Source organism: Gopherus flavomarginatus, chromosome 9 (assembly GCF_025201925.1).
Source record: "Gopherus flavomarginatus isolate rGopFla2 chromosome 9, rGopFla2.mat.asm, whole genome shotgun sequence".
Lineage (NCBI taxonomy): Eukaryota > Metazoa > Chordata > Testudines > Testudinidae > Gopherus > Gopherus flavomarginatus.
In genome coordinates this window covers 3,067,390-3,087,490 of record NC_066625.1, presented here as the reverse complement: position 1 = coordinate 3,087,490, position 20,101 = coordinate 3,067,390, and the positions used below count along the sequence as shown (strand labels likewise).

Genomic DNA, 20,101 nt, shown 5'->3' with positions numbered 1-20,101 from the left:
TTAATTTTTGCATATATTTTAAAAAAGTCACTGAGTTTCTTAGCATGGGAAGTTAAATCTTCTGCAGGGCTGTAAATCCAAACACAATGCTGAGGGTAGTGTATGTGGACTAGAAACTGAAACTGAACATTTCACTGTCAAACGTGAAGGTATTGCTCAAAAAGTGAAACATCAGGAGCGTTGAGGAGCATATTAAATCCTGTCAGTTACTACTGTCAAGCCTGGTCCACACGATGCTGTTAAATTGATTTTAACAGCGTTAAATGGATTTAACGCTGTATCAGGCCACACTACACTGCTCTTTATATCGATTTAAAGGGCTCTTTAAATCGATTTCTGTACTACAAAACGAGAGGAGTAATGCTAAATTCAATATTACTATATTGGATTAGGGTTAGTGTGGATGCAAATCGAAGTTATTGGCCTCATTATTTTACAGTAGCTAGCCACAGTGCACCGCTCCAGAAATCCACGCTAGCCTCGGACCATGGACGCACACCACTGAATGAATGTGCCTAGTGTGGACGCGCACACTTGACTTTATACTATCTGTTTTATAAAACCGGTTTAAGCTAATTCGAATTTGTCCTGTAGTGTAGACGTAGCCTGAGGTGTGGCTGGTAACCGGCACGCAGCGCTGAGGGCAGGTGACTAGCACATGCTGACTGGCTCCCGTCAGTGTTTCCAAGACACGGCCGGTGTTATCACACCCCCAGTACTTTGTGAGCAATGTCAGGGGGTCCCTTCCCCTGTGAACACACCGCCCCCCAGAGCCCAGCCAGGCGCCCCCTGAGCCGGCGGCCCGAGCGGTGCCCTCCGGCCGCGCGCTGACAGGAGTGACTCCCGCAGGCCCCGCCCTCCCTGCGCGGCGCGGCCCCGCGCTGCTCACTGCCGGCCGGGGGGCGGGGCCGAGTGGTGCCCTCGGCGGAGCCCCGCCCCCCGGCGGCCGGCAGGGGGCGCCCCGCGCGCAGGGAGCCCCGCCCCCCGCAGAGCTGAGGCGCTGGGCCCGGCCGCCATGGCGGGCGCCCTCCCGTCGCGGAGGGGGTCGGTCCGGGCCGAGTCCCTGGTGCCCGCCCAGCTCCCGCGGAGCAACCTGCTGGGCGCCCTGGAGGAGAAGCGGAGGCTGCAGCTCAAGGTGCGGGGGGGCGAGAGGGAGGGGCGGGGGGCTGGAGTAGATTGAGGGGAGGGGCGGGTGGTGGTGGGGGAGGGGGAGAGGTGGAGGGCTGAGGGAGGGGCGGGTGGTGGTAGAGGAGGCTGTGGGGGGGGAGAGAAGTGGGGGGGCTGGAGGAGGCTGGGGGGGCGGGTGGTGGTAGGGGACGGGGAGGGGGGGCTGGAATGGGGAGCTGGAGGGGGAGGTGCGGGTGGTGGTAGAGGAGGCTGTGGGGGGGGAGGGGCGGGGGGCTGGAGTAGATTGAGGGGAGGGGCTGGAGGAGGCTGCGGGAGGGGCGGGTGGTGGTAGAGGAGGCTGTGGGGGGGGAGAGAAGTGGGGGGGCTGGAGGAGGCTGGGGGGCGGGTGGTGGTAGGGGACGGGGAGAGGGGGGGCTGGAATGGGGAGGGGCGGGTAGAGGAGGCGGTGGGGGGCTGGAGTAGATGGGATGAGGGATGGGGAGAGAGGTGGGGGGCCGGGGGAGGGGTGGGTGGTGGTAGAGGAGGCTATGGGGGGGGAGAGAAGTGGGGGGGGCTGGAGGAGGCTGGGGGGGCGGGTGGTGGTAGGACAGGGAGAGAGGTGGGGGGCTGGAGGACACTGGGGGAGGAGGGTGGTAGAGGAGGCGGTGGGGGGGGAGAGAAGTGGGGGGGCTGGAGGAGGCTGGGGGGACGGGGAGGGGGGGCTGGAATGGGGAGCTGGAGGGGGAGGGGCGGGTGGTGGTAGAGGAGGCTGTGGGGAGGGGGAGAGGTGGGGGGCTGGAGTAGATTGGGGAATGCAGGGGATGAAGGACAGGGAGAGAGGTGGGGGGCTGGAGGACGCTGGGGGAGGGGGGTGGTAGAGGAGGCGGTGGGGGGCTGGAGTAGATGGGGTGAGGGATGGGGAGAGAGGTGGAGGGCTGGGGGAGGGGTGGGTGGTGGTAGAGGAGGCTATGGTGAGGGGGAGAGAAGTGGGGGGGCTGGAGGAGGCTGGGGGGAGGGGCGGGTGGTGGTACAGGCGACTGGGGGGCTGTCCTCCAGCTACTGCTGTTTTTGTCAGAGGAAGCAGACCAGCTGTCGCCCGAGAAGCAGTGGCCCATCCCTGCACCCCTCTCCCCCCACTAGAGCTCCATTCCTGCACTCAGGCTTGTCCCCACCGCACCCACACATAGAGCCCATAGACCACCTTACCTCCTCAGGCCCCTGGGTCTCTGCTGTCCCACACCCTGGCTGGCCCCACTCCCAGCCAGCCCCTTGACTCACTGCTGCATGGTACAGAAACAAGGCCCAGCTCATTTCTAACTCACTCCTCCATGGTGCCTGTGGCCCTTAGTGGAGGCTGGAGTCACCACTTTGGGACTCCGAGTGAGGACCAGAAAGTTTTGCAGAGAGATGATAGATTCATAAATTCGTGCACCAGCTACTGCTAGGTCTCTTTCTATGCAGTGACATTTTGCTCCCACCAACACAGCTTTCTGAAACTGAATAATTTAGCCAAATGGGAGAAAGAGCCTGATTCTCTCCATTTTATGACCTTGTACCTTCATTTACCCCTATGCAAGACAGCGTACAATGCTACCAGGCCAGACTAGCAGTGGATTGCACCCGTCTTGCACAGGGATAAATGACTGCATGAGGGCTCCTAGGTAGGATGGTTATACAAATAAGTTGCAAGACAGTGGCAAATCAGCCCCTAAAGAGTCTGGATTCCTTTCTGTTCCCGCCTCCTCCCCACCTTTGCAGTGTGACCGTGGACATGTTACTTCTTTACAATGTAGGTGTTAGGCTAACTTCATCAATGTTTATGAAATGCCCAAATACTCAAATGCGCCACAGGAATGTCTCATAGTGCACAGTTAAAAGCTATCCGTGTCAGGGAACAACAGCTTTTATGTAAACACATCTTTTTCTCTTTCCTGGCTAGAAGTTCCTGCTGCACAGGTTATTTTTTGTTGCCAAGCTATCAGAAAGAGCAGACAGGCGAGACATTACAGGTACAATAATATATTTTCATCAATCTGCCTTTTGACTATTTTAACTTGTAAGATACTTGCCTTTGGGATGCAGACTCTGTAGGTGAGGAGTAGCAGAGAAATTTCAGGGCTAACCCAGCAGAAACAGCTGCTCTCCTGGATTCTGTATAGTTCATTTAAAAAGAGAGGATAGAGTTCCCAATACAGCTGTTATGACAAACAAATGTATACTTAAAAAATGACCTGGCATGGGAGAATACAACAGTCTCTTTGGATCCTATAATAAAGCTAAACTGCCTTTAAGGTAAGGCCAGATATGTTGCTGATCCTGAAAGGAATCAGCATGACCACCACAACCAGGTTTATTCACTGATGAAGTAATTAGAGGCTGGTAGAACAAAGCTTGCTGTACAAATACATTTATTTATTCCAATACTATAAATGATAAATTCTTCATACTTATCCCCTAACACCTAGAGTAAACCTGTGATATCGGATAAAAGACATACTTTTAAAGTGCTGCTACCTGTTTCCCACCCTCACAGCCCTTTCTTCCTAAGTCCGTGGACTCTCAGTCCCATGTCTATCATTGTCAGCCGCACACCAGTGTCATGGCTGAAGAGGACCTGAATCCATTGTTTTCGCAGCTTCATCCCCAACAAGAAAAAGATGAGCACTGTGACCTCACTTTGCTGTGAATTAAGCACCACCACTTGGATTTAAATCCAGTGTGTCATGTGTGCAGAGGGGGCGGGATGACTGCAATACATGTTTAACCTTTCAACATACCCTTTGTGTTTGCTGTGACAAGCGATAAATACAGTTTTAAAAAAAAAACCCTCAACACACCGATTATTTCATAACCCAAACTGGAGAAGAAATGTGTGACAGTAGTTGACATTTCCTTCTGCTATCACACTGGGGGACTGGGTTCAGGATTCATTAAATCATTTCTTCTCTACCTTTACAGTAAGTGGTGATTTTTTCAGTTATGCGCCAGAGGGAGCTGGCTTTGTCCTCAAGGAGATCAGACTTGGCATGAACTCAAATATGGAAAGTAGCAGTTACTGTGATGCATTCACAATGGCGTAACAGTTGAAGATTTATGCTGCGATGGTCAGGGACAGCCCCTAGATGTCAGCCTGATCACCCTGTTGAGCAGGTCTAATTCCATACCTGGTGTTTTATTACCCTCCCTCCGTCCCCTCTTTCTTTCAGGTTTTTTTTTGTTAAGCATCCATCCTAAGCTGTAGCCCCTACACAGTTCTAGCAAATGTTTAATACAAAGGGTACACCACCCACAGATAATGGACTGATGAAACTACCTGGTTAGATACTACTGCAATAAAAAGTTAGCACTTGTCAAGAGTCCTTGCTTAGTACTAAATATGGGAGCAAATATGGGCACAGCTATCAATTATCAGCCCTGAAGGGAATGGGGAGATCCTTATTTTCAAAGTAGGAGACTGATTCTGTGACCTACATTCAATTATGACTGTTTCTGTTAAACCAAATGATTACAGTATATTGAACACCTTGATGAATAAGCATAAGAATAGCCATACTGGGTCAGACCAAAGGTCCATCAAGCCCAGTATCCTGTCCTCTGACAGTGGCCAATGGCAGGTGCCCCAGAGGGAATGAACAGAACAGGTAACCATCAAGTGATCCATCCCCTATCACCTAATCCCAGCTTCTGGCAAACAGGCTAGAGAGACCATCCCTGCCCATCCTGGCTAATAGCCATTGATGGCCCTATCTTCCATGAATCTATCTAGCTCCCTTTTGAACCCTGTTATAGTACAGGCCTGCACAACACCCTCTGGCAAGGAGTTCCAGAGGTTGACAGTGCATTGCATGAAAAAATACTTTCTTGTGTTTGTTTTAAACCTGCTACCTATTAATTTCATTTGGTGGCCCCTTGTTCTTGTATTATGAGAAGGAGTAAATAACACTTCCTTATTTACTTTCTCTATACCACTCATGATTTTACAGACCTCTATCGTATTCCCCCTTAGTCGTCTCTTTTCCAAGCTGAAAAGTCCCAGTCTTACTAATCTCTTCTTATACGGAAGCCGTTCCATATCCCTAATAATTTTTGTTGCCCTTTTCTGAACCTTTTCCAATTCCAATATATCTTTTTTGAGATGTGGGGACCACATCTGCACTGAGTATTCAAGGTATGGGAGTACCATGGATTCATATAGAGGATGCAGTAGTTATTGGTGCCATTATCAAACAGCTACACATTTAGCTCCAAAAGTCAGAGGCAAGGATTCTTATCCATGTGCATTTGTAAAACTCTCACAGATTTATTTCTAAAACATTCCCAACCCATATGGCCTTTGGGTGCTGCACAGTTAAAAAAACAACTACAACAACAAAGATAGAGCTAAGCATTCAATGCAGCAGTTGTTAGGGGAAATTCTGGGCACTCTTTGCTACTTGCCTCAGCTGATACACCAAGTACAAGTTTTAGGTGCACCGTGTTAAGATTTAAGCCTGTTGCTGAAATCTCATATTAATTATATTAGCCACTAATCAATCTCATTAGCTGGCCCCAATTTTACTGAATATGATACTTGAGCAAAGCCAATTTCAAAAAATCTTGGAGTCTTGTTTCTTCCCTGTATAATTGGGTCATGTGCGTATAGGAAGAGAATAGACTCCCAAGCCAATGACTATTTTTAATGTTTCTTAGATTTAAGGAGTCAATTCATTCATTCACTTAGTGATGGCCTGTGACAGTAGAGAGTATGGCAGAGGGTGAGGTGAAATGCTAGTTTTCTGAAGTTGTGCACTGTATTCCCATATGACAGCCAATCCTATGTTTTTTAAATAAGGTTACCACGAAAGACTGTTTCAGAACATATTAAAATACCACCTAGGAGAACCAGTCTCAGGTCTACTTCTCCTCTATCCCAGCTCCATGCTTCATATACTAGAGGTAGGTTAAGTAAAGCTCCTTGGGTAGTATATTCGGTAAGCTTGGGCCTCCCACAGCGAAAGCTGTATTCTTATGCAAAACCCCTGGGTTCTATCTGCCCAACCATCCCTGTCAGCCCTGGCTGATGATGTGCAAGGCAGGCTCTAAGGGTCTAGTTCATTTAAGGCTTTAAAGAAAAGGACTAGAACCTTAAAATTAGATCAAGCTATTAAAATAATCATGATTAATTGCATGATTAAAAATTGTGATTAATTGTACTGTTAAACAATAGAATGCCATTTATTTTTATTACAAATATTTGCACTGTAAAAATGATAAAAAGTCGTATTTTCAGTTCACCTCATACAAGTACTGTAATGCAATCTCTTTATTGTGAAAGTGCAGCTTACAAATGTAGATATTTTTTTTTTGTTACAGAACAGCATTCAAAAATACAACTGTAAAACTTTAGAGCCTACAAGTCCGCTCAGTTCTTCTTCTTATTCAGTCAATCGCCAAGACAAGTTTTTTTACATTTACGGGAGATAATGCTGCCCGCTTCTTGTTTACAGTGTCACCTGAAAGTGAGAACAGACATTTGCATTGCACTGTTGTAGCCTCTAAAGTTTTACAGTTGTATTTTTGAATGCAGGTTTTTTGGTACATAATTCTACATTTGCAATATCTATCATGAAAGTTGAACTTACATTACAGTACTTGTATGAGATGAACTGAAAAATACTGTTTTTACAGTGCAAATATTTGTAATAAAATATAAAGTGAGCACTGTACATTGTGTTCTGTGTTGTAATTGAAATCAATATTTGAAAATGTAGAAAACATCCAAAAATATGTAATGAATTTCAGTTGGTATTCTGTTGTTTAACAGTGCGATTAAAACTTCAATTAATTGCATGAGTTAACTGCAATGAATCGACAGCCCTACTGGTGGGATTAGTAACCAAGAATCAGTTGTCTCTAGGACTGTCCATGTTGTTCCAATCTATTCAAGTAATGCCCCTAATTTGCAATTCTGAGTGAAGGCGGCAGGACAACAATCTTTGTAGAGTCCATCAGTACCAGAGGGAATTGTGCCCTCCCCCCACCTCTGGCTGAGCACTTGAACTTTCCAGTGCTCCCACCTCAGCATCTATGCTCCAGCTTGGAAGCTCATCATACACCAATAGCATCTGATCAGTTATTTTTATGTTCGTTTTTTTAAACTGAACCTTTGTAACAACCCCGCTTTTTCCTTTGTAGACCTCCAGCGGCACGTTATATCAGATCCTCCAAGATTTAGCTTCTCTCCAGAAGCAAGGCTCCAGGTAGGCGTTTCAAAGAAACCAGCTCATGTGGAAGTAAATTTTAATGCAGGAATGACAATGAATGTGTTAGGGTTAAAGCGAACATTCAGTAATGTAATGTAATAAATGTAATAATAGGAGATATACCAATCTCCTACAACTGGAAGGGACCTTGAAAGGTCATCAAGTCCAGCCCCCTGCCTTCACTAGCAGGACCAAGTATAATTATTATAGAGAAATAGCGTAGTATTTCCCCCTGCTGAACACCTAGAGACCATGGGTTGGGTTACATTTTAATTTGTGTGAAAAATATTTTCCTCGTTTAGATTTATCATCTGTATGTATCCTTCCTTGTTCTTCAGGTGCCACATGACTCTCTTTTGCAAGGAGGAATGGCTCTTTTCCTCCTCTTCAGTATCCCATATAAAACTAGATAGGTGACAATGAGTACCAAGAAAGGTGGCAAACTCATCCACTGAAATTTCTCTGATTTGCCTTGGACTTCAGTTCTTTAGCAGTTCTCCTGCCCCCTGAGAGCCCTGCCTAGCATTTAATTTGGCTGTACGGTTTCCAAATTCTGCTTTGAACAAAACATGTTTTTAGATGCAGTTATGTCACTGTGTGCCCTACTAGCCATTGGGTGGCACCTCCCGGCAATTAGCTCCGCCTAGTTCAGCACCCTCTTTTTTCTCTTTCCTTGTTGCAGTTCTCCTCTCACTCCGAGTCACAGCATGGCTGCTTTGTGACTCAGCCCTCCGTCCAGATCACTGGTTTTCCCTCTTTGGGGGAGTGGGTGGAGGTCTTTTGCCACCAACAGGGTCATGCAATCCTCACACCCGCTTCCCTGACTGGGTCACTCCCACAGTGACTCAGGCAGTCTTGCCATTCAATGCGTCATGCTGTGCCACTCTGCAGCAGACGATAGAGGGACCCATGCCTGCCCTCTGCTCTGGGTTCGAGTCTGTGACCCTCAGCAAGCAATAAAGTTGCGTGTCTACATCAACTGTACTGCTCTCACCCATCATGCATCTTCTCCCTTACCTCAGGGAGCAGGGGTGCAGGCTTCCTCTCTGCTGCCCTCCTGGCTTTATAGAGGCCCTGCCTGTTCCTTCACTAATGAGGTCCTTCTAATTAGCTCCCTTCACATAGCTAAATAGCCCCAATTTACAGCTTAATTAGCTGATTGAGCCCACCTGGCCTAATTCAGCTGTTGCGGTGGTAGTGTGGAGAGTACACCCCAGCACAAAATGCAGAAAAGGAGACAGTAGGAACATGCTGAAAACATCTCAGGCCTTTGCTTTCATTTTGTAATTGGCTGCTGTTGTAGTCAAACTCATCAGATGCATAAACTTCTACAAATCAAAACCATACCCCACAAGATATTATTCTTCAAGATAAGAATCTTAAGATGTGGTCAGATAAGACCACCATATCAATAGTTAGATCCAAAATGGAGCTAGATGATCGCTAATATAGGCAGAAGTTTAAAAAAAAAAAGTTAACAGTGAGGGTCTATATGATGCAAGTAATCAAACATTGCCAGTTTATGAAATGCACCATGTCTGATCAAGTATCAGAGGGGTAGCCGTGTTAATCTGGATCTGTAAAAGCAGCAAAGAGTCTTGTGGCACCTTATAGACTAACAGACGTTTTGGAGCATGAGCTTTCGTGGGTAATAGCCCCTTCGTCAGATGCACGCACGAAAGCTCATGCTCCAAAACGTCTGTTAGTCTATAAGGTGCCACAAGACTCTCTGCTGCTTTTACGTGTCTGGTCAGAAATCTTTTATCCGTACAGAAGAATGAAGGAATTCAGACTATAGCTAACTTTCTTCACTCAGTGCTTTGTTACAGGAAATTAAGATTTTAGTGGTGTCACACAACATCCCAATGAGGCTCTTTCTGCAGTGGTATGTCACAATGGTGACACTGCCTGTGACATACCTAGAAGACGTGACACAATCACAGTCTACAGAAGAGGTGGTCACTGAATGTCTTACGCTCCTCCTCAAACTGGGAACATACCTTTCAAAGACTTTTAAGGTGAAACTTAAACATTTCTATTTTAATGTAAGTTCCTATTCTAAATTAACCTTTTTTCAAAACTGTGAGTTTACAAATGCAAATAAGTGCTGGTTTATTCTCATCTTGCTGTGCATTTACCGGCCTTTCTCCTGGGACTCTAGAATGGTGTAGGGAGGGGAATGAAGAAAACACTTGTCTTATTTCAATCTTCCAAACTACACTGGCTTTTTTGGTGCAGCCACTGGTTACATCTTTGCAGACCATCACTGACTGCATTAACAAGCTGAAAACAGTACAGATTTCATTACCCTCTAAATTCTGGTTACCCAGCACAGCCTGCTTTATTGTTCTGAACAGAGCAAGTATAACACTTGTAAATAGGGAAGATAGTGTCAGATATGCTTCTTTTGGCCCATTCCCTTAGTTAGGGGATAGGAACGTCATGGGTATATTTAATTAATTTGTAACAAATCTAACTGCACTGAAATACTTACTTTATTTTACACACAGGTGAGCAGTAAGGGACTGGGTGACAATCTACATACCCTTGTTCCAGAACTTCTAATCCCAGCAGAAACAATTAACTACTTGTTCAAGGCAAAAGAATTGATGAGTCCGGAAGCATTTCTGAAAATGTATAACAATCCTTTACAGCCTGCCATGGCTTCAGGTACTTCTGCAGTTTTACAAGGCAGTTGGTTGGGATGAATTGTTAGGGGGTAGGGTTAGTGTTTTGTATTATCTCTGGAACCAAACTTCTGGCTCACATAATGGTGAAAGTCTAGGGATGCTAACAGTTAGTGGAAAGTGGAGAATCTGACTGTAATTGAGTGTACCTATTAACAAGAGATTCCTTCCCTGTTAAGAACTCTTCTAAATACATAGGGGTATGTGTCACAGTTGCATTTTAAAGTTATTCCATGAAGTCACCACCTCATCTGAAAATATTTAATATTGTCCTTTCACAAGAACAGTAAGGAGCTTTTCATTCCAGCTGCAGCACGTGATTGTGTGCCTGAGGCGAAAAAAGATTAGAATCTTGGCCTGATGCTTAATCTTACTGGTAACACCCTCTCCTCCACTTCTAGGGGTTCAATAGCAGTGGGCATTTAATGCTTTTGATTAGACGCACCAGCTGTGCATATGAAGGGAGGAGGAGGAAAAAGGGCAAAACTCAGAAGTAAAGGTGCTTTCACAAGCACTGTTGCCCATTTTGTTCATGCAGGTCCCTGCAATTGTTGCCATGCTGCTTGGGAGGGGCAGAGCTACAATGTAGACAGGAAAGGTTACTAGGAATGCAAGCTGCTTTCCTGAAAGGAAGCTCAAGGCCTTTTCTGCTCTGTGGGGAACAATCAGGCTAAGTAGATGGGGGAAGTCTTACTCCTGAACCTATATTAGGGTACGTCTTCACTACCCGCTGTATCGGCAGGTAGCAATCGATTGCTTGGGGATCAATATCGCGTCTCATCTAGATGCGATATATCGATCCCCAAATGCGCTTATATCGATTCGGGAACACCACCAACCTGAACGGAATTGCGGAATCAACAGGGGGAGCCATGGACATTGATCCCGTGCTGTGAGGATGGTGAGTAATTCGATCTTAGATACTTAAGACTTCAGCTACGTTATTCACGTAGCTGAAGTTGCGTATCTAAGATCGATTTTCCCCTGTAGTGTAGACCAGCCCTTTGAAAATAAGCTTATTCTATCTGGCAGACAAAGCCGTTCTGAAATGCATCATTTCCATCCCCCTACAGTACTAGAGGGTTGCAGGACTGAAGTGTAACCTGCAAGGCCTATAAGAGGTAGCATGTTCCCCCAATTAACCCTAAAGGCTAGTCTGATATTTTGACTAATATGGGCTAGTTGGAGAGTTGTAGGATGTAGGGGTTAAAGAAATCACTTTTAGCTGCTTGTTTGAATATTGGCTCAATTCCATTTCAGTGATTGAGGCATTCATCTTTTCTTCCTCACAGAAACTGTGTGGCCTACCCCGTGTCACTTGTATCTGTGATACACCTGACTAAAATACTTCCTCCTTAGCATTGTCATGTTTTCATCATTTACAAGACACACAGAATTCAAGGGGGCCTTGAAGGGTAACAAAGTGACCAAGCTACCCTGGATGCTGGTCTCTTAGAGGCAATGCACTTCTAAGCTGACATTCTTCTGGGAGACTAGTGGAAGTATGAAGGAGGAGCTTCTATGCAGTAGGAGAGGGTTGGGAAGAGGACTTCAACGTAAGTCATGTTATCCGCTGTATAAAATGTGAATAAATAGTCACATTCCATAGTTTCACACTGTCCTTGAAAGTCTATCACTGTGCATGAGTTATATCAAAAAATTCAGAGGCAGAGTCAAATAGATGAGTAGCACATGAGCTTGTATACAAATTATGACTATCATACAAGTATGATTAAAGGACTAGAAAACATAACCTCTAAGAGAAGATTGAAATAATTGGGTTTGTTTAGTCTGGAAAAAGACAACTGAGGGAGGATAAGACTTTTCATACATGGAAAAATTATTTTTCTTAAGCCAATTGCGGCTTGTCCTAGCCTCAGAGGTTAAATTGCAGCTAGGGAGGTTTAGGTTGGACATTAGGAAAACCACCCTGACGGTTAGGAAGTTTAAGCACTGGAATAACTTGCCTAGGGAAGTTGTGGAATCTCCCTCAGTGGGGATTTTTAAGAGCAGGTTGGACAAACACCTGTTGGGGATGGTCTAAATAATACTTAGTTCTGCCATGAATGCAGGGGACTAGACTAGAGACCTCTTGAGATCCCTTCCAGTCCTTTGATTCTGTCTCTCTTGTATAGTCTATGAAAGATACACCAGTTGAGCTCTCAGCCGTACTTTCCCTGGTTAGGTAAAGTTGCTACATCTGAGGCCTGATACCTATTAAAGAGTAACAGTTAAAGCTCAGCATTGAAGTCCTGGTGTGTTTTCAATAGATCACAAAGATGCAAGGAGAAGTTAGTTATATTTGGATACTGGAATAAACAGGCCTTCAAATGACAAGACAGAATCCTTTAATTTTATAAATGCTCACTCAGCTGATGAATCCAAACAGATGTTCAAAATTCTTTCAAAATTCAACCAATTTAAATGAAAAGCATAAACATTTCCACTGTTTCACCTTGAAACAGTTATGAATTTCACATAAAAAGCAGGTATGGGTAATACAAATAACTATGACATACAGATAATGGTCAGTACTTAAAGTAGCAATAAAATGATTAAAGATACAGTAAGTTTCTTTCTACAATGTGACAGTCCTTCAAGGCACTGAAATACATCCACAGTTTTGACAGGCAACTGATAACCAGCAGTCACCACCAGCACTCTGGCATTTTTTGGTTCATACTTTAACAAAAGTCTGCAGCAAGTGAGTGAGGGAAAGTCTCTTGGCAAGGCATCTCCTTTTTAATATAATGTCTAAGAACTAGGAACAAAAGTAACAGTGACATTAAGTAGGTTATTTCCATACATGCACTTTAAATAGTAGGTGATGCACTGCTTTTTATTCTTTCGGGATTTCTGCTAATGCCATGGATATTAGCAGCAATTAAGCTTCCTATGTAAAATTTCCACAGTAATCAACTCTTCCCATCCAGGATTTTTGAAAACCACTGTCAAGACACAGATCATTAAACTTCTTCTGTATGGTTAAATTGCCTTACATGTAAGTAGAGCCTTCAGACGGTTCCACCATATCTTCAAAAAAGCTTTTCACTGTTAGGTCTTGATTTGCTATTTTTCCATGTGGACAGAAAGGTCTTTTAAAAAGTTTTGGAGTATTTGGTTTCTTTTACAGAGCAGTGCTTTCTGTATCATTGTCAACATTAAGCACGAGATGGTTGTGCAATTCCTTGCTTGCAGACTCTGTAGGAAGCTCTGAAGAGAGGCGCCTAAGTGGTTCTTGAACATTGGAATTGGAGTCTACAAAAAAAGCAGAAAAATGTAAAGTGTACAGTGTCTGGACAGTCATTAGATCTCAGGTGTATTTCCTTATAAACACAGGGAAAGGGACAGATCCAAGTAGGACAACAGGTTTTGCAAGTTCAGGGCCTGCATATGCCCACACAGCCACAGAAACAAGCTAAAAAAGAACTGAACATGTCAGTGTCAAATTACACTGCCTTGTAGGATTCCCAGCTTCTGCTGTAGACACCCACTCTGGAGGAAACAAGAATAAATTGTGTCTATAAAGAGTATTAGTCAAATATCTCTCCATTACTTGTTAAGTAACAGACATGTATGATATCCAGGGGAGGTGTCTATTACAGGTAGAAGAAGGAGGAACTATTTAAAATCACACACAAATGGTCCAAAGAAAGGGTTGGGTTCAGCTTCTTTCCCCTTGCCAGGTAGGGAACATCTTGTAGTTTGTTTGCTCAATGGACAGGAGAGTTTTGTTCTGGCCCTTTCTGGCAGAGGTATCTAGAAAGTGACAGGGGATGTCAATCTTGTAGGTCTGGTGGTGTTAGGAACAGGGCAGAAAGCCAGGAAGAACAGCTAACCCTATGAATGAAAGCATTCACCTCAGTGTTTCGGAAAGTAACCAAAGTGTTCATAATATGCCACATACACTTCAGCTTCTCAAGACACAGATCAGTTATTTATTCCTCTGGCTCAAGCTGGCATGGAGAGGCAATTTTAAACCCCCTTGAAGAGTTCAAAGATATCAAACACTAAGCCTCAAACAGAAACAATGGGTAAGTATTACTCGTTTTACATGGAAGATCTGGGCCCAGGGATTGTCAGTGGCAGAGGTGGAATTACAATTTAGGAGGATAACTCCTGCTCCTTCCCCACTTTAGCAGCAAATCAAACTTTTATGTAAATCTTTGCTCAAGGATATTAGGAAAAAATAGCCTGGAAAATCCAGGTTACTGCAGTGATGTTGCTGTCTTTGTAGGTGGCACTGGAGTCCCTGAATCAATACCTCAAAGGTCCTATGCTGATAACTTTTTGCAGAACGCTTAATCAGGTCCTTACCACATGAACTCGTAAGATCCCATGGCCACTTTTGTAGTAGGATTCCAATTTACGTAACTTTCAGCTTACTTACATTCACTGTGTAGATTCAACCAGGAAGTGATGCATTTCCTTCTCTAGTTTTTGTACTATGGTGTTGTGTGAGAAAAACCCAACACACATACCATCCATAAAGTGGCTGAATTTCAGTGATAAGTGAAATTGTACCTTTTTAATCCTTAATTCCAAAGCTCCTAAACTGTTAGGAATAAGGATAAATAAAGGTACAATAAAAACCTTCCAGATTTTAGAACAAGCAGCATGGTAAACAAATATGTATTTTGGTGAGCCACCCTAAAAAAAAAGTTAAGATTTCTTCTTGTTTCCAGGGTAGAGCAAAACTATTTAATACTGAAATAAAGAGATTACAATTTTAAGAACTTTTTAAAAAAGTTAAAGGGACTTTGAAGACTTATTAACTCACACAACATTCTTATACTCATCACCACAAGCATTACATACTAGTCTCAAATGCCAGTAAAGAGACAAGGTGGATGATGTAATTTTTTATTGGACCAACTTCTGCTGGTGAAAGAGAAACTTTTAAGCTACACAGAGCTCTTCTTTCCCACACCTGAAGAAGAGCTCTGTGTAGCTTGAAAGCGTCTTTCACCAACAAAAGTTGGTTCACTAAAAGATACTACCTAACCCATCTTGTGTCTCATATCCTGGAACCAATATATTTGCAACACTGCAAGTTACAATTAAAGACATTCCAAATCCATCTCTGATTTTTAAAAGGTATAAAAAACTGACTGCAGAGATGAACAAAGTTTTTTTTAAAATGGCAGGGGCCTTGGAAGCATTTACACACTTAGCATCTTACACTTTCTACAAATTTAGTACTGTTTAATTTGCACTAGTGGTTTAGTATTCCAAGAGCTTTTTTGGAAAATCATGTTAGACTGTGTTGTAACCTCCAGGGGAAGGCATGGAACAGGAGTGCTCCTCATCACTACTTCATTGTGATGGAGAGGGTGACAGGAGGATAATGGGGTAAGAATTTTTTTTTGGCTACAACAGAAAAATAGTAAAAAGGCACAGCTTCTTCAAATACAACACAGAATAGAGAACCCATTTTTATGATTCCCATTAAATAAAAAAGTAAAAGACATGAGAAATTAGTGATGCAAAACATGAACTACATTCTAGTCTTGAATGCATTTAGTATTTGTTAAATTTAGGGCAAGCATAAAATAGAAGAGCCATTCTTTTTGCATGCTATATTAATCGGGATGCAAGCAAGCAGTGTTACGGTGACAGGTTAGTAGTGGGCATTAGTGCACAGTCATGAACTAGCAATGTCTTTGGCCAATCAAATGCCTTTTCCTTACCATTAAACTTTCCAATTTCAGTTCACATTGAATAATGCAGGTCAAACATCTAGATTGTTTAATAAAATGTTCAATTAGCATTTAGAGCTAATTACGTTACAACCATGAACAAGATTTGAAGAGATACTCAAATCTAAAGCATGACTAAGGAGTTGGTATAACACAACACCCTACAAGCTTTTCAGGGGTTACAGTTCAAATGTTAGACATGTATTACTAGTTTTAATTCGGAGTTCCATAGTTTCAGCTTGTGAGTCTGATTTTTCCCTAATAGGCTATTTGTTAAGCATAAAGTCAAAAGAGAGCCAATATACACATGGATCAGTTAAAAATATTTAACAAAAGGAGCCAATTTATGAAAGCTACAGCAGCCCAGTGGGTCTTTAAAATAAGTGCTTTTAAGGTGCAGCTGTAATAAGAGTAACTGTTCTGTAACTTTTAAGTAGTATGATGTCTGGTGTTAGGTTAAGGATGAAATTTTTATCTTCCACCATAGTCTGTATGATTGTCTCTTTAGTTTCCGAACAGTGGATGATCCTATCCTAGTGTGGCTTGCAAGGGGTAAACCTGAGCATTGAGATTCAGCTTTTTCTCCAAATTCCCTAGCTTCCAGGAGATCTGAATATTTTCTGACTGTATTTGTTAGATTTAATATAGAATCCAATAATATAAACACTCCTGCTTTTCCCTAGTCATGTAATAATGCCAGTAAAGTTCTTGTACTATTGCTTACATCAGCCACTATCTGGCTGGTTTGCTAAAGCTTGCTCACTAAAGATTAAATTACTTTAGTACTTGTGGCCTTAAACTTTTCCAGTCTGACACTGTACAAATGGCATCATTTGAGATACAGTTGGCAGAGTCAGTCTCTGGATATATTAAGAAAATATATGGATCAAATCAAACACTTTAGTTCTGCTTTAAGTGGCTTCTTTTACTAAACAAATGGAATTCCCCAGCACAGCCTTGCAGGAGTGTTGTATGGTTACTGATATAGCCACACCTCCCAGCTGTGCAGATCGCTGTACTCTGTTGTGACTGCCTCATTCGAAAAATCATTTAATGTTACAACAGATACGTAAATTCCTGTATTCTGAATGGCTGTTATCCAAAGGAGGAGGGATTTGCCTAATTACATGGCTATTCCTAAATAACTCTTCGGGATTGACCTGACTAATAAAATTCAGTTTTTAGCCGTTTGCCAGCAACAAAGCCACTACCTCAGATAAAGCAGGAAACTCCATGTATATGGAAGAATACACTGAAAAATGTATAAATACACTGAGGCCCAAACAAAAATGAGGTAATCAAACTGCAGAAACCAACATTTGGGAAAGGAGGCTCAGCCCTTCCTCCTTGCCCTACATTACCCCCAGAATAACTCACTGTCAAGCATTCTGCAAGAATCCCAGCCCTCAGCACTATTTTCCTAGCTCAATTTGGAAACAGAATTTTGCTGTTATTCTGGAGAGATTAATGTAGCTGACTTGTGAAGAGCGGAAGTGAGATGGAAAAGGACAACAGATTAAAGCCCTTTTTAAACTTTTCAGCAGTTTGACAGCCAGTTTAGTGGCAGTTTCATTTAGAAATTGCAATTACAATTAAGCTTCTCAGTACAATATTAATTTATGTGCATTGTCTATAAATCCTGTAATAACGATGTCCTGGGGTAATTAACTCAGGTATAAAGAACAAGGAGTACTCGTGGCACCTTAGAGACTAACAAATTTATTTTGGCGTAAGCTTTTGTAGGCTAAAACCCACTTCATCAGATGCATGGAGTGGAAAATACAGTAGGAAGATATGTGGCCTCAGTTTATTCAGCCCACCATAAATTGTTGCCTCAAAACAGATAGCACCTGTAAGCAAGTTTCTGTTCTTTGGACAGCTTGTAGTTGAATAGAGACCTGCTGCTCCATTAAGGAGGCTAAAGAGCTTACAGAATGCAAATACAGACATGCCAGAATGCAAGGAGATGCTGCCAGTAGCTTTTCTGCATTGGGGTTTAGTTCATGAACAGTGTGCGCTTTATATGAGTAAGTTTCAAGCAGTTTAAATCTAAATCAAAATCCTAATCCTAATCTAAAAGCTGCATTAGAAACAAAATATGAGTGGCAAAGTTTGCCTGTGCTAACTCCCAACTCTTCAGTTTGGCAAAAGTTAACCAAGGAGGGGAACAGACATTTCAAATGGGCACTATGTCACTTTAGACTCCAGAAGTGGCAGTTCTGGTAACTGTTAATTATTTGCATGGTTTTACAAGGTACACTTTAAGGAGGATTCTTTGCAAAAAAGCTTGCAAGTGACTATCAAAATGAAATGCGGGTCCTAATGTCTGTTGCAAACTGGACGGCATGTGTAATAATGAGACACTGTGCTAATTTGACAAAAGCACACATTTTAAAGCGCATGAACAAAATAAAGCTACAGATAAAAATAGCTGCGCAGGAGCATTTGTAGCTATATTGTAGGGTTTTGATCAGTACAAACCTTATTCGCAGTAACCTTCCCCACCTGTGAAGGCATCATGGGGTAGAGCTATTAGGTAACAGAATATAGTTTGCATTCCAAACAAGATTAGTCTTTATTCTAGATAGCTGAAGTGTCACTGGAAAGGATTTTAACCATTAACAAATAAGCAGATTTAAAAGCATTAGTCTTTTATGTTCATTACCTTTCCTTTTTAAAGTATCTAAAAAAAGTCAGACTGAGCAGGAAGACATTTCAAAGGTGCTGGGTTTTGTGACTGATGGTTACATTTTTTTGTCAAGCTTTAAATTCATTACCACCACGTATCATCTATAAAATGCAGACTCACTGTTCCGGTGGGAGCCTGCAAATACCACCGTGTACTCCATGAGGGTATGTCTACACTGCAGTCAGATGTGTGATTGCAGCATGTCTAGACATACCCAAGTTAATTGTGATCTAACTAGCCTGAACAGCAGTAAAGCCACAGCAGCCCCGACTGGCCATTTGAATAGATGCCCTGGGTCCCCAAACGGGCTTGTATAGCCCATGCTGTTGCAGCTTCACTGCTACTGCTACTTGCATCTCTGACTGCAGTGTAGTAGACACACTTGGGAGTAGCATGGGACGTTATGCTGCAATACAGAGATGCATATTTATACCAGGCCATGGTGTTCAAAGGCAATTAGTGATTTTGGGTGCCCAGTCTGGAACATCTTCATGGGGGCCTGATTTTCACTCTGAAAAGTCAGGTCCATTAACACTGGGTCAGGGCTCACACAGGCATTAGCCACTTCAGAAATCTTGGCTTAGAATACGTGCTTAATGTGTTCTCCTTGGCTAGGCCTCCTCCCACTTCAAAATATTTGCCATTTCTGCAACTGGTGCCTACGTAATGGTAGCTGCCATGATGTGAAGAGCCTGGGAAAACCATTTAAAGTTGAGTCCTGTAACAATGCTCTGCTGTGCAGGCTGGAAGACATGTTTAGAAAGTATATCACATTCATTCTTATAAGAACAAAAAGTTCTCTCCATGGAAAGTGCTGGACAGTTCTCTTCAGAGGCCTTGTGTACCATAATATGCAGGTCAAGCATTTTAACAAAATGAAACCAGAAAGTTAATAACTTAACTGAGCTTGCCTTTCGTATCTCACCAAAGCAGGTTCATCAGTATATTTTAACTTGATGTTTACAGCAGTAGACATTCTCTCGGCCCCAAAATATTTTAACATGCTACAGCATACAAAGAAGAATTCACTTACCAGTTATTATTTTGGAAGCAGTTTGAGCGGGATTTGTAAGAACACTGTCTCCAGATGACTGAGAAACAGGAGGATGAGGTGGTGGGGGAACATTAGGTCGGTTCCGAGGTTTTGGTACTGGCTTTGGTCTTGGTAATGTACCAGTCTGCGGAGGAGAATGAGACTGCGAAGTTTCTTGGGTAGATGACTGCAGCGGAAATAGTGCTGAGCTAGCATTGTGTTTTCCTAGAGGAGGTGTATCAGGTGGCGTTGGAGTCTGAGGAGGAGTACAAGATGGCTGTTCGGGTCCATATTCACCACTAGGTACAGCAGGTGGAGAAGATACTTGACTATTTAGTTTAGGGTGCAGTGGAGGAGTAGCCTGTGTTGGGGGCTGTGGAGGTGGGTGGTTAGGAGCTTGTATTGGGGAGAGGCTGCTGGAGTATCTCCGAGGTGCAGAAACCTGGGAAGAGGTGGAAGTCTGGACTGCCCCTGGGTTTGTAAGTTGACCAGGAGGAGAAGGACTTCTTGTGGGCGGTTTCACAGAGACAGAAGGTAGTTGAGCTGCTGCAGTAGAACCATGGTTTCCTGGCTGCCCAGGTGGAGGCTTGGGAGGTGCTGGTGCAGGCTTTTTAACAGCTTTGAGAGACATTGATAAGAATATA

General features: G+C 43.3%; 2 protein-coding genes across 9 annotated transcripts in view; one reads left to right on the top strand and one right to left on the bottom strand.

Annotated features, from left to right (window-relative positions):
- Window positions 1-980: 980 nt before the first annotated feature.
- The window catches only part of TEX47 (testis expressed 47), a 32,672-nt gene continuing 13,551 nt past the window's right edge, over window positions 981-20,101 (top strand). The window contains exons 1-7 of one of the 3 annotated variants that reach the window (XM_050968628.1): window positions 981-1,135; window positions 3,047-3,116; window positions 5,939-6,042; window positions 7,282-7,346; window positions 9,166-9,367; window positions 9,860-10,019; window positions 11,329-11,394. In XM_050968628.1, the coding sequence (XP_050824585.1) occupies window positions 1,016-1,135; window positions 3,047-3,116; window positions 5,939-6,042; window positions 7,282-7,346; window positions 9,166-9,367; window positions 9,860-10,019; window positions 11,329-11,366 (759 nt within the window). In that variant the 5' untranslated portion in view covers window positions 981-1,015 and the 3' untranslated portion in view covers window positions 11,367-11,394. Of the gene's footprint in view, window positions 1,136-3,046; window positions 3,117-5,938; window positions 6,043-7,281; window positions 7,347-9,165; window positions 9,368-9,859; window positions 10,020-11,328; window positions 11,395-20,101 lie in introns of those variants that run through there. The other 2 variants (XM_050968629.1, XM_050968630.1) reach the window with 2 other exon arrangements.
- Window positions 12,368-20,101, bottom strand: part of ARHGAP17 (Rho GTPase activating protein 17) — a 69,434-nt gene continuing 61,700 nt past the window's right edge. For 3 of the 6 annotated variants that reach the window (XM_050968562.1, XM_050968566.1, XM_050968563.1), the window contains 2 exons: window positions 19,458-20,075; window positions 12,368-13,294 (listed from right to left, as the gene is read on the bottom strand). In XM_050968562.1, coding sequence (XP_050824519.1) covers window positions 13,164-13,294; window positions 19,458-20,075 — 749 coding nt within the window. In that variant the 3' untranslated portion in view covers window positions 12,368-13,163. Of the gene's footprint in view, window positions 13,295-15,726; window positions 15,776-18,216; window positions 18,241-19,457; window positions 20,076-20,101 lie in introns of all 6 variants that reach the window. The other 3 variants (XR_007776385.1, XM_050968565.1, XM_050968564.1) reach the window with 3 other exon arrangements.